The sequence below is a fragment of the Eretmochelys imbricata genome, chromosome 2, assembly GCF_965152235.1.
Source record: "Eretmochelys imbricata isolate rEreImb1 chromosome 2, rEreImb1.hap1, whole genome shotgun sequence".
In the NCBI taxonomy this organism is placed as follows: Eukaryota; Metazoa; Chordata; order Testudines; family Cheloniidae; genus Eretmochelys; species Eretmochelys imbricata.
The window spans coordinates 82,661,076-82,675,565 of record NC_135573.1 but is presented as its reverse complement, the minus strand read 5'-3'; the positions used below and the strand labels follow the sequence as shown (position 1 = coordinate 82,675,565).

The window sequence follows — 14,490 nt, the reverse complement described above, 5'->3', positions numbered from 1 at the left end:
GAGCGGATCCACCGCTCACCTGTCTCCCATTCTCCTCCTCTTCCTCATCCACTGTATCGTCCTCCTTGTTGTCTCTAGACTCTCACACCTCTGAGGTGCCCACGTTGCTTGTGGGGGTACTGGTACAGTCACTCCCAAGAACATTACATGCAGCTCATTGTAGAAATGGCATGTGTGGGGTTCAGCACCAGAATGACTGTTCACCTCCCTTGCCTTCTGGTACGCTTGGCAAAGTTTCTCTTTTCACATGGCTTGCTGTGTGTCCCTCATGTAGCCCTTCTCCCCCATTCCATGAGTGATCTTTGCATAGAGGTCAGTGCTTCTTCTGCCGGATCCGAGCTCTGCCTGCACAGACTCTTCTCCCCACACAGCAGTGAGATTCACCACCTGCTGCGCAGATCAGGCTGGAACGCATTTGGGGAGTGTAGTCTCCTTGACCAGCTGTGCTCAAGCTGGCATGCTCCCAATGCTGAACAGGAAATGGGAAATCAAAAATTCCTGGGGCTTTAGCAGGGGAGGGGTTGTTTCCTGTGTACCTGGCTGCAGTGTAGCAGAGTTGAGAACGATCTCCAGAGTGGTCACAGATGAGCATTGAGGGACACCACCTGGAGGCCAATTAAGTCAAATTACACAACACTGCATCTGCACTACCTCGCAGTCCACCCAAAAAAGTCGAATTAAGCGCTACACCTCTCACAGAGGTGGATTACACAAGTCGACATTAGAGGCGACTTAGGAACCAGTAGTGTAAACACATACATTAACAGGTCGACTTAAGGCAGCTTCCTTCGACCTACCTCTGTAGCGTAGACCAGGCCTCAGTTACAGATTGTGTTAACTATGCTTTGAGGAACAAACAACAATTTCTCTCCTTGCAGAAGATGAGATCTCTCTCCAGTCCGCACCCTTTTTAATCAAACCCAAGTTCCCCCTTACAACAACAAACCCAAGTCTTCGGCTGTCAATTTCCATTTCTATCATGGATGATCCACTTGTCTCCAGGCTGGATGGAATCTGTGGACCTTATTACTTGAAAAATAAAATAAAAATAAATAAATAAAGGAAATTCTCAAGTAAGCACTAATACCCCTTTTTTCTATTTTCCCTTGTGCTAAGGTCTATAAAGCTATTACAACAGGATTTTCACATCAGTGTGCCTCCCAGGTGGGAAACAGGCTCATCCTTGAAACAAGAATATCCAAGACAAGGTCTGTTATGGATATCCTCCATCTTTCCCCAGGCAATAAGAGGTGGAAAAGACTTCTACCAGAAAATAGTCACAGGATAACCAATATGCTGAATTTGGTTAACTTGCATTTTCATGGCCATGAAGCTGCCAAGCATCTCTCAGAAGATAAGACTACTTTGCCATGAGAGAGACTGCTAGTGTTCCTAAGGACTGGACTTTAATGCTTGACCAAAAGAAGGCTATTTCTTAAATGTACTTAGGAGAACGAATGCTACGATAGTAGTGAGGACTGCCTGTCTGAATTATAGTTACAGTACTTGGTCTTGTTCAAGAAACCTCCCAATTTTAAAAAAAAAATTGGAGGGAACTTCAGGGACAAGATGCTCCTCCACTGTCAGCGATTGAGAGTTCCGGCTCTGTCACCAAGCTGCAAGCCATTGTAATGAATCTGCGGAACACAGCATAATGAAGAAGATACAAATCCTACAAGAAATTTGTTGTTGACCCCTGTCCCCCCTCTTTAGGGCCAAAAGCCACTTTCATGGCACAGCTAATAGGATATAGCAACCTTAATCCATGACAAATGTTCCACACACACAAAAGACAGAAGACCTCATGTAATTCTTATAATTAAATTCATCCTAATCCACAGTCTGGATAAAACTATAATCTGTCAGATGCATTTTCTACTGATGTATTTATATGGTCATTACCCTTGAATAATCATAGTACCACCCAACTATTCAGAAATAATTTAAAACAGACATCTCTTTCTTTCCAGCCTGAAGAAATAGATCGATTAGTTTCTATTTGTGCATGCACACAAAAATTTTAGAGGGAAATCTGAACTGAATTGAGTTTTGAGTGATATTCATAGTAATTCATGTCTTGTGGAGTGAGTTCCATAGTTTAGGGCCAGTTCCTTTGAAAGTTGTGTGTACTTACAGCCTCCCCTTACTGATTAACCAGTTTCATAGTTCCTGTATCATATATCAGTCATGGGAGGTCATGACTGTAGAGAAAGGAGCAATCTCTCAAGTAGGTAGGGCCAATCCCATGAAGAATTTTTAATATCAGGGCAGACTTTGAACTGTACTCTGTATTCAGTTAGGAGCAAGCACAAAGTGTAGGATGGTGTTCACAGCAGGCAGGTGGTGCATTTTGTATGAGTTGAAATCTCTCCAAAGAAGTGTTTTCATTCTTAAATATGCAGTACCGCAGTAATCAAGCCCACAGGTCCAAAATGAATGTATCAATTTGGCCAGGTCTGTGGTTCACAGGATACCATCTTTTGGCCAACTGTAAATTAGACATGGGTGGGTTTTTTTGTTGTTTTTTTTTTTTTTTTGGGGGGGGGGGGGGCATAAAAAAAAAGAGTACTTGTGGCACTTTAGAGACTAACAAATTTATTTGAGCATAAGCTTTCGTGAGCTACAGCTCACTTCATCGGATGCACACAGTGGAAAATACAGTGGGGAGATTTTATATACACAGAGAACATGAAACAATGGGTGTTACCATACACACTGTAACAAGAGTGATCAGGTATGGTAACACCCATTGTTTCATGTTCTCTGTGTATATAAAATCTCCCCACTCTATTTTCCACTGCATGCATCCGATGAAGTGAGCTGTAGCTCACGAAAGCTTATGCTCAAATACATTTGTTAGTCTCTAAGGTGCCACAAGTACTCTTTCTTTTTGCAGATACAGACTAACACAGCTGCTACTCTGAAACCTGTTTTTATGCCAAGGCTCTTTGGGCATCTATAAACCATGAAGAGCCCAAATGAACCCCAAGATTACAGATTAACAATGAAAGCACACATGTGCACAACAACAGGGAAGGCTAGAGTACGCAAGTTCTTCCAAGTACTTCCTTCAGCTTCAGTAAGATCAAGTTTCAGCTTTAGTTCAACTGCTCTTTATCAGGGTGCTGATTTCTGAAAAGCTTCGAGAGCACTAGGGGTCAATGATATTTGCATTTGATTAAATGAGTGTTGGCTGCATTCTGCTGTTATTTCTGCCCATGTTGTCCCACCAGCTCTATTGCTTTATGTAGAATGTTTATCATCATAACGAAGAGGACTGAGCTTGTGTGACTCTGCGGGCAAAAAAGGAAGAACAGTTACCCATAACAACCCTCTGGGTCTGAAAAAGGAACTGATTCATCTCAGTATGTTTCCATTCACATACAGGACAAGAGAACTTGATGATCAATGGAGTGAAGTGTCTAGCAGAGAATTAAAAAAAAAAGTGGTCAGAATTTTTATTAAATACACTCTTTTTAGAGTCAAGTATTAGAGGGGTAGCCGTGTTTGCCGCTTTTACAGATCCAGACTAAGAGTCCTGTGGCACCTTATAGACTAACAGACGTATTGGAGCACAAGCTTTCGTAGGTGAATACCCACTTCGTTATTCACCCACGAAAGCTTATGCTCCAATACGTCTGTTAATCTATAAGGTGCCACAGGACTCTTTGCCACTCTTTTTAGAATACTTCCCACAAATACCATGGGAATGAAAGGTAAGGTTCTACATGCTGCTCTCTCCTTAGCTTTACAATATCCTACAGCAAGACACTGACATGCAAAAAACTTTTAATATGGGATTGAAATGTACCCCAAGTAATCCTCAGGGGTTGTTTGTTTAAGAATTTCTACTCTGTATCCATTGAATCCAGAGATACAAGTTAGAGGTTTAGTTTTCAACATATACCTCATTAAACTTCACACGTAACTGTTTTGAGGGAAAAAAACGTGACGTGTTTATATTTTGAGATTACTGAGAAGACATTGTTAGTGTTCTAATGAAATATGCATTATTTGATAATTGATAATGTCTAACTATTTGCTTGCCTGAAAGGGCTTCCGTTTTATTAATGGAAAAATAAATACATCATCACTCAGAAACCAATTTTTTTAAATTAAGGATTTTTTAAACATCCCAGGGTCTTATTGTTTTTCTTTTGTTGCTAAACAAAGTTTAAACTTTTAGAAGAAACAGTATGAGCTATATCAGCACATTATTAAATTGATGGGTGTTATCAGCACCAAGCAACCTAATAACTGCTTCCGCATAGCTTTACGACATAGGCTGTACATACGAAAAGGCCTGCATTTTGATTAAACAGCTAAATTAGCCAACCATACAGCCTACATGCGCCTCAAACTTTTGCAAAGTGCTAAAAACCCTTAGCAAGTAAAGGTCAAACCTAGATCTAGAACCCACTTAACCAAGTTCCACAGCCAGTGCCTCCAAGCCAAGTTACTGAATATCTTGGTTAAAGTTTCACCATCTAAAGTTGAGATTAAAATCTACAGATGGAGAAGGGAATGAAGTACAAAACATTATTTTAAAGCACTTGGGTAAGCGTTATTAGCCCGATATTACAGGTAACTACTAGGGCTGTCAATTAATCGCAGTTAACTCACCCAATTAACTAAAAAAAAAAATTAATTGTGATTAACTGCACTGTTAAACAAGAGAATACCTATTGAAATTTATAAAATATTTTTGGATGTTTTTCTACATTTTCAAATATATCAATTTTAGTTACATCACAGAAAACATGTATAGTGCTCATTTTATATTTTTTATTACAAATATTTGCACTGTAAAAATGATAAACAAAAGATAGTATCTTTCATTTCACCTCATGCAAGTACTATGGAACAACCGTGAAAGTGCCACTTACAAATGTAGACTTTTTTTGTTCCATAACTGCACTCAGAAACAAAACAATGTAAAACTTTAGAGCCCACAAGTCCACTCAGTCCTACCTTTTGTTCAGCCAATCGCTAAGACAAATGTATTTGTTTACATTTACGGAAGGTAATGCTGCCTGCTTCTTATTTACAATGTCACCTGAAAGTGAGACCAGGCGTTTGCATGACGCTGTTGTAGCTGGCGTTGCAAAATATTTACGTGCTAGATGCTCTAAAGATTCATATGCCTCTTCATGCTTTGGCCATCGTTCCAGAGGACAGGCTTCCATGGGGATGGCGTTTGTTAAAAAAATAATGCATTAATTAAATTTGTGACTGAACTCCTTGGAGGAGAATTGTCTTTCTCCTGCTCTGCTTTAGCCTCATTCTACCATATATTTAATGTTATAGCAGTCTTGGACGATGACCCAGCATATGTTGTTCATTTTAAGAACACTTTCACTACAAATTTGACAAAATGCAAAGATAACAATGTGAAAATTCTAAAACTAGCTACAGCACTCAACCCAAGATTTCAGAATCTGAAGTGCCTTCCAAAATCAGAGGGATGAGGTGTGGGACATGCTTTCAGAAGTTTTAAAAGAGCAACACTCCAATGCGGAAACTACAGAACGCTAACCACCAAAAAAGAAAATCAAACTTCTGCAGGTGGCATCTGATTCAGATTGTAAAAATGAACATGCATCGGTCCACAATGCTTTGGATCATCAGCGAGCAGAACCTGTTACCAGCACAGACACACGTCCTCTGGAATGGTTGTTGAAGCATCAAGGTACATAATCTTTAGCGCATGTGGCATGTAAATATCTTGTGACACTGGCTACAACAGTGCCATGCAAATGCCTGTTCTCACTTTCAGGTGACGCTGTAAACAAGAAGCAGGAAACATCTTCTGCAAATGTAAACAAATTATTTGTCTGAGCAATTGGCTGAACAAGAAGTAGGAATGATTGGACTTGTAGGCTCTAAAGTTTGACATTGTAGAAAACATGCAAAAATGTTTAAATAAATGGTATTCTATTATTGTTTAACATCAATTAATTCTTTTAGTCACACAATCAATCACGATTAATTTCTTTTAATCACTTGGCAGCCCTACTAACTGCAAAGATTTTAACCAAATTGTCTAAGACATACCGTAACATGGTAAATAAAATTTTGGGGTAGTATATTGATGAGTGTATTTCCAACTCTGCCACAAAACTCCTTTTTAACCATGAGTAACTGAAGAACATAGTTGTCAAATCTATAAAATGGATCATGTGCACACTCACATTAGGATTTTACTAGATGTGTGAGTTTCCCCTTCACTTTTCAGGAGTGGCATTAGCCAGTGAGGAATGGGATTGTGAAATTGACAATTAAGATATTCTCAATCAGTATTTTCTCTCTTCAAAGGCTTCATTGATAAAGAATGTTTAAGTTTCAAATAGCAATATCTTAAATGATTTACCCTTCCTGACTTTGAAATGTTGTCTCTTACATGGACCAATGTACGTCTTTCACTATGTCATGTAACATGATTGTGTTTTAACAGATAGGGGGATAGTGTTCCTTTCTAAGACTTGCAAACATTTCAAAGAGGTGCTAGTTGAAAGGGTTGGGTGGGGGTTAAATCTCCAGAAGTAATCAGTTAAAACTTGCAGAAAATATTCTAATAGCAAAGGAAACTTATCGCTAAATATTTTAAAGCCAAAGGATCTCTTTTTGGGGGGTAGGGGAAAGGATGCAGAGTTAAATAGGTAAATCAAGTCAGACTAGCATGACTTTACTGATTTCTGTGTTAATGGGACATCCAATCTCATTATACCCAAGAAAGACCATAATGTCTAAATCACATTGTCACCAAATTGCTGGGAAACGTATTCCATAATCCAAAAGCTGCACTTACACATATTTTGAAGCAACAGAATCTGGTACCTCTTCTGAGGCTAGATTAAATTAGCAGTGGATAATGCAGTACACACTATTGTCAAACAGGTTTCAGAGTAACAGCCGTGTTAGTCTGTATTCGCAAAAAGAAAAGGAGTACTTGTGGCACCTTAGAGACTAACCAATTTATTTGAGCATAAGCTTTCGTGAGCTACAGCTCACTTCATCAGATACATACTTTCCACAGTATGCATCCGATGAAGTGAGCTGTAGCTCACGAAAGCTTATGCTCAAATAAATTGGTTAGTCTCTAAGGTGCCACAAGTACTCCTTTTCTTATTGTCAAACAGTTATTTTTAAGCCAACTTTCTGAACAAGTCAAGAGGCACTTTTCTTCTGAGGATTAAGACTACAGTGAGTTTGAAGTTTTAAAATTAAGCTGTTTGAGTTAGTCAAATGTCTGAACAATATTTAAGGTGTGAAAAAAATTAGAACTTTTTGTACTCTGAATTCAAAAATAACCAAGTGGAATTTTACCAAACTACCATTTAAAGTTACTTTTGAATAAAAAACAAGCATGAGACGTTTCAGACCAAAAGGTTTTCCTGCAGAAAGTTTTAAAGTACTAAAACACAAAGATTTGGGCCATTTTCTGACTAATAATACAAAAATGATACAAAAATGGATAAAGTATATTCAGTGAACAAACATTTTATCTAAAAAGAAAAGGAGTACTTGTGGCACCTTAGAGACTAACCAATTTATTTGAGCATAAGCTTTCGTGAGCTACAGCTCACTTCATCGGATGCATGCTGTGGAAAGTGTAGAAGATCTTTTATACACACAAAGCATGAAAAAATACCTCCCCCCACCCCACTCTCCTGCTGGCAATAGCTTATCTAAAGTGATCACTTTCCTTATAATGTGTATGATAATCAAGTTGGGCCATTCCAGCACAAATCCACGTTCTCTCACCCACCCCACCCCAACCCACTCTCCTGCTGGTAATAGCTTATTATTATTATAATATAATAATAAGCTATATATATATATAATATATAAGCAATATAATATATATTATATATTAAAGGGGGGGGGGGGAGGACGAGGACGGGACCTGGATTTGTGCTGGAAATGGCCCAACTTGATTATCATACACATTATAAGGAGAGTGATCACTTTAGATAAGCTATTGCCAGCAGGAGAATGGGGTGGGGGGAGGTATTTTTTCATGCTTTGTGTGTATAAAAGATCTTCTACACTTTCCACAGTATGCATCCGATGAAGTGAGCTGTAGCTCACGAAAGCTCATGCTCAAATAAATTGGTTAGTCTCTAAGGTGCCACAAGTCCTCCTTTTCTTTTTGCGGATACATACTAACACGGCTGTTACTCTGAAACCAAACATTTTAACTGTTTAATGTTATTAGTGAAACAGACAGCTTGCATTTATTTTTGCCTCTGGCCCTGTTTAATACACGAGGTGTGCAGCAATCTCTCATTAGTGCACACCCTACAGTGTCTGACTACTTGTTCAACACACCCTCTGCTGTTTTATTTGATCTTTTCAACATTACATACAGTATTAGATTCCTAGGGCTTGATATTTTGAGAAGTTACCTGATGCTGTGACATGTACTTTTTAAAAAGAAAGAAACTAAAGCTTTGGAACTACCATGCCAACACATAATAAAGTTAACTGAAGAGAGTTATAAATTAAGTAGTTAATAAAAAGCTGTGTGAATTTCTTTTGTTCTTCCTCTTCGTATCATTCTGTATCTATTTTCTGCCTTTATATTTTTCGCCCCAAGTTCACTTTGTTCTTCTTCCTGGCCAGTTCAGCTTTTCTCTCCCAGATTATGTTTTTCCTTTCCCAGGGTATGTGTTTCCTTGGCTCTGTTATACGTCCCTCATTTACACCTACCTCAGTTCATACTACCCCTTCACTTCTTTGGCACTTCCCATTCTCTTTGCATTAGTTTTCCTTGTCTTATGCTCTCACAATATTTCAAATCTCAATGCATGCACAGCCAGGATTAAAGAGAAACTTGTGCATGATGTGCACAAGTCTGAATGGACACAGAACTACATAACAAGGAAACACAGGCATGAAATAATCAAGTTGGGAGGGGCAAGAGAGGTTCAAGAAAAGGAATAATGGGGAAGGGGAGGGGAAAACTAAGTACACCTGACAACTACCCCCCCCCCCAAAAAAAAAAGTGTCCTGCACCTAAAAAATGTTTGATGCATTTAAACCTACGTACATAGAAATGAGTTTGGGGATTTAAGATATTCGTACAATAGATATTACAGTTGTAGCATGCTGATACAGCTTAGTCTAAGAATAGAAAAATATTCAGTACTACAAGCAGCATTAATTCAGTCAAATTAAAAGCTTTTTTTTAAATTAAAAGCATTGTGACGAGTAGCAGAAGCAGCCCACATAAGTTGACCAAAGCCTATGTGAATGAGACAGGGAGCATGTAAAGCAGACATTGTTTGTGCTAGCTCTATAGACTAGCCTTTGTTAAACAGAAGTCTAATCATTAAACTTTTCCCAAAAAAAAAGTGTAGGTAGGGTTTAGCCAGCTTCAAATGCTATTTTAAAAAATAGTAAAATATGTTTTTCTGCAGAATGCATTGCTAACTTCTTTAATGCCTTTTTTTTTTTTAAGCCACAGAAAAGGCTATGCCACACAGAGTAAACCACTCAGGCCAGAAAACATGTATTTCGTTTCTGAGAAATAGCATATTAAGTTGTGGTGCTAGATGGACAAGAACCAACACATACCCAATCTCTTAGGACAACTTAATTTAGTGTAGAGATTTTAAATGCACTGGCAGTAAGCTTTTACTAAAAGTGTCTAAAAAGCAGGGGCATGAGCGTCAGCATCCAGTCAGTATTGGTTTTATATGTAAGACACCAAGGACTTACACCATTAGTCCACTATATTGAAACTATTTGAAATGTTTTTTTTCTGTCAGCAAAAGTAAGTTTTGGACTATATTTTTTTGTTCTCTTCAAACGAGTGCCCACTAGGGAAAGATAAGAAATAGTTGGAAGTAAATCTCATTCTGAAATTTGTATCAAAAGAACGTATGTTTAAAACTATGACCCACATGAATCCAATCCAATCCAACTTATCCGTCCAGTAAGACTCCAATATTAAAGAGAAAAGGAGTACTTGTGGCACCTTAGAGACTAACCAATTTATTTGAGCATGAGCTTTCGTGAGCTACAGCTCACTTCATCAGATGCATCTGATGAAGTGAGCTGTAGCTCACGAAAGCTCATGCTCAAATAAATTGGTTAGTCTCTAAGGTGCCACAAGTACTCCTTTTCTTTTTGCGAATACAGACTAACACGGCTGTTACTCTGAAACCAATATTAGAGAGAGAGTCAAGCCCTGGGATGGAGCTATGTATAGGCCCTATCTATCTACACTACAATTAGGTCAGGGAACCTGGTTCCAACACAACTGTCCCCCACTTCTGGCTCCAGACTGTAGAGCAGATGAACCAAAAGAAGGCTACGAAATATGGATAAGGTCCAGTCTACACTATAAACTAGAGCAATGTTTGTAACCAAGTTCCCTGACATACTTGCTGTCTAGACATGTTGGGGTAAGCGCTGCCAAAACACCTCAATTCTGCTAGTTGCAACATCCTTGCAATCCCTATGTCACTGCTCCCATGTTATGGCTGTAGTCAGATTTATGAGGTGGACAAGCAGATGTGCTAGTAATTTGCTACTTAAACTGATAAAACCTGATAACGTTGTATACATAACATGGGGAAAATATTTGACTTTCAGTGGTGAAAATAGGGTATAGATCACAGGTACAGCTACCCCAAGACTTAGCTCACAGTGTACATCATTATCAGTTCCCTATGTTAGGTAGGAGTATCAAATTTGTTAAAAATAAGAAATTTCTGAATATCAAGAGTAGTGTTTCCTTACATGCAGGATACTATCACTCATTAGGACTTCAAATATGTTAGCATGTACAGCCATCAACCAGATATTCAAATTGCCCCAACTTGCAAGCAATAAATTGACCCTTGCATCTTTTAGAGCATGAATTTCTCAGAAATTACATGAAACAGTATCAGCTTGCATACCCTACTCCCTGCTGTTCAGTATGAGATGTTTATCTGGTAGGCTAAAATACAAGATACTAGAACATCAGAATTCCATAATTAAGTAGTAATTTCTGCATATCTTACAAATGATTAATGCACTGTATTCCACCACCCACGTTCTACATACAGGTGCACATTCTGTTCGGAACCACATAGCCCAGGTAGAACGAAAGGAAGAATTTCTGCCTTCATTTGAAGTTGAATCTTACCAAGGCAAGAAAAGGTAACTCAATAGATGATGAAAACGAGAACAATTGTGTGTATGCCTAACACAGCTTTTCAAAAGTTTATCAGGTACAAAACCTACTTCACTTGCCCTTCACCATGACAATGTTGAAAAACTAAAAATCTATTTTATTCACTTGGCACTTCACCCCAGCAAGAAGAAAATTTTACATAACTGGTTTACTAGTTTATGTAACTTATTGTTACTACTTTTGACAACTGTAAAATTAAGGCATCCAGCAATACCTGAGTCTATTTCAACTTTACATTACAATGCAATCAGAAACTAACAGTACACAGGCATTAGTTTCATATGAATGTCAGCCATTAGCATTTTAGAAAAGCATCTCAAGAACTAGATATTATCTTTCATTTTAGCACATGCTACTCATTAAGATGCTGAAATGCCTCAAGACACTAAAGAATTGAGGAAGCAGCATGGGCTACAGGATCAAGTAGGGGAACAGAAAACAGTGTCCCCAGTTCTCCTCCCACCAATCCAACAGGCTTGCTAGGAAGTTTTGAGCAAGCCATTTAACCCCATATCTATCTTCCCCATCTGTAAGATTAATTTTCACAATGTTGTAGTAAAGGTGGTAAAAACAGTTAGTAGTTGCACAACACTATGTATATGAGCAGTAAGTATTCATAGCACTGAGATGCTCTACTGAAAGTGGTCATACCTTGCATATAAGACTCACACTTCTCAAAAAGAAAGGAGTACTTGTGGCACCTTAGAGACTAACAAATTTTACACCACGACAGTGACTATCTGCAGGATAGTGTCTGGGTTTAGAAGTGGCAATAACTTGTCATCCCCTTGAACAACAAAGTTAACATTGCCCCCTATAAAAATAGTGAAAGCAAAGAACACAAGACACATGACATGTATAGGAAACGTAAGGGGGAGGTGTGAAGAATAGGCAAATACTTCAGTGGTACTGAAGAGTCTCTCATAGTTCACAGATTCACGCACACACTACAGCACTCATCACAGGTAAACAAAAGTAAGTAGGAGTTAAGTGACGCGACTAAGCAAGGCGTGTAGAGTTTGGTCCTACAGGGTAGTAGATTCACAGAAACAGGGCGCAGACGGATCTCCACGCACACGCTACTTACCAGTAAGCAGTCACAGTTCACTTCAGATTTGGGGTCCTTTAACATCACATCGATTTTTTCAAACCGAGCCTCAAAGTTTTCGCCTGTCGACATGTTTTCGAGAATAGAGTTTTCCTTATTCCAGAGCAAAGCAGGGTAAGCTACCAGGCTACGATGCTTCCTAGGTAGCCTCCGGATCAGAGAAGTCAGGGGCGAGGGGGAATGAAAGTCCCACGCGCTCCCCAAAAGATTTAGAGCCGAGGGTGGGGTAGGAAGAGCTGCCCCCTTCTATCCACACACACAAGCGTTTCTAGGCTGCGATCGCAACCCCGCAGACTCCCTCGCTCCACCGCGGTCTCGCCAGCCGCATTCCCCCAGCCAGGCGGCCGCCCTCGGAGCCAGCGGAGCGGTTCCTCCTCTTGCTGCTGCTCGGCGCCAGCTCCCGAAGAGCAATTTCTTTTGAAGCAAAAACCACCATGAAAACAGGAAACTCCTCAGCGCCTCGGAGCTACTCCCTCCATGGAGCCCCGGGGCGGGGTGCGGGGACCGGCGCTGCCCCCGCCCTGTGCCCAAGCTGCTCCGGGCAGCGGGGTGCCAGCTGCGCAGGCCGCCCTGGCCCCCACTTCCGGGGGAGAGGCCCCCCCTCGAGCGCGGCGACACCCCTCGGGCACGAGCGGCTTCAGCGGAGCGACGGCAGCATCTTCCTCCCTCGCTGCCTGCCCCCGGCGGCGGCTCCTCCTCGGCTGCCCCGCGCCCCTCCTCACCGGCCCCGCAGGGACTCGCCGCCCGCCTCCAGCCCCCGGCCGGGAGCTGCGCTTCAACTCGCCGCAACTTCCAGCCCCGGCTCCTCGCCCATCTCCCTCCCCCACAGACCAGTCGGAGGAAGCCGCTGCTCCCGTGGAAGGGACCAAGCGAGGCTGTGGAAGGGAAAGGGCAAAAAGGAAGCGGAGCAAGATCCGGCCGCGGCTGCCTCCGGGAGCGAGGAGGAGACTCGCACAAATATGTCCGCCTTCCTGTTTAAACAGACCGAAAGGGCCGGAACCAAACGCGCATGCGCTGCGGAAGAGCGCGCGCGCGAGCGAGCGGGGCGGGGAGGAAGCTCGCTATCCCCAAGCCCACCACGGAACGGCCGCCGAGCACGCGCAAGCGAATCTCCTGCCCGCGCATAAATGAACTGACGGGTGGAAGCGCGCCCCCCAGCCGGATGCACACGTGCCTCCGATCGCTTTCGCCGCTGGAGGGTACGCGAGCGATCTCTTGTGGGCCAATCACCGCCAGCGGAACGTTGAGGTGGCAGGAGGTGAGATGCTGCAGAGAGTAGGAGACTTGTGACATGTCTTGCCCCAGAAAAGCAAAATGTCCAGGGCACTGTAGACTGGGAGTGGACATTTGGCCGGGAAGGAGTGTCTCTAGCTCAAAGTCTGCTTCCCTGGACACATTCCATACTAGTCTGCAGTTTACAATCAGCCAAGAGCGACATGTAGAACAGACTGAGAAAGTAAAAATAATACATCAGGAAGTTTAGAAAGACACCTCACCTGTACAGTATTTCTTATGTTGCTACTTCATTTTGATAAAGTGCAATATCTATGGACAAATATTAATTTGTAACATTAATAAGGAACATCCCTTTTAATTATTAATCAAGTGGTATAGCCTCATTACTGGGGCCCTACCAAATTCACAGCCGTGAAAAACATGCCATGGACCGTGAAATCTGGTCTCCCCCTGTGAAATCTGGTCTTTTGTGTGCTTTTACCCTATATGATACAAATTTCACCCACGAAGCCTGGAGCCTATGGCAGAACATACATTGCCTCTAAGGTATGCACATCCGCGGTCATGCAGGAGGCCACCAAGGGCCACACAGGCGTGCACACTGCTGCACTCAGGGGCATCTGATGAGGTGGGGGGTGGTGGTGGAGAAGCTTGGGGCATGCAGGGCTGTGGCAGGTCCTCCAGCCCCGGGGCTGCGGTGGGGCCAGACGCTTCTCCCCCTCTCCAGCCCCAGGGCTGCGGCGGGGCCAGACGCCTCTCCCTCCCGCTCCCCAACCCCTGCGGGGCCAGACACCTCTCCCTCCCGCTCCCCAGCCCCCGCAGGGCCAGACGCCTCTCCCTGCCGCTCCCCAGCCCCCGCGGGGCCAGACGCCTCTCCTCCCCATGCCCCGGGGCTGCGGCAGGGTCAGACGCTTCTCCCCCCACCCCCAGCCCCAGCGGGGCCAGACACCTCTCCCAC

General features: G+C 42.1%; 1 protein-coding gene across 2 annotated transcripts in view; it reads right to left on the bottom strand.

The window, feature by feature from the left end:
* Positions 1-13,295, bottom strand: part of ROCK1 (Rho associated coiled-coil containing protein kinase 1) — a 185,600-nt gene extending 172,305 nt beyond the window's left edge. Inside the window, exon 1 of one of the 2 annotated variants that reach the window (XM_077810386.1) lies at positions 12,276-13,295. In XM_077810386.1, the coding sequence (XP_077666512.1) occupies positions 12,276-12,368 (93 nt within the window). In that variant the 5' untranslated portion in view covers positions 12,369-13,295. The remainder of the gene's footprint in view (positions 1-12,275) is intronic. The other variant, XM_077810387.1, reaches the window with a different exon arrangement.
* Positions 13,296-14,490: the final 1,195 nt, after the last annotated feature.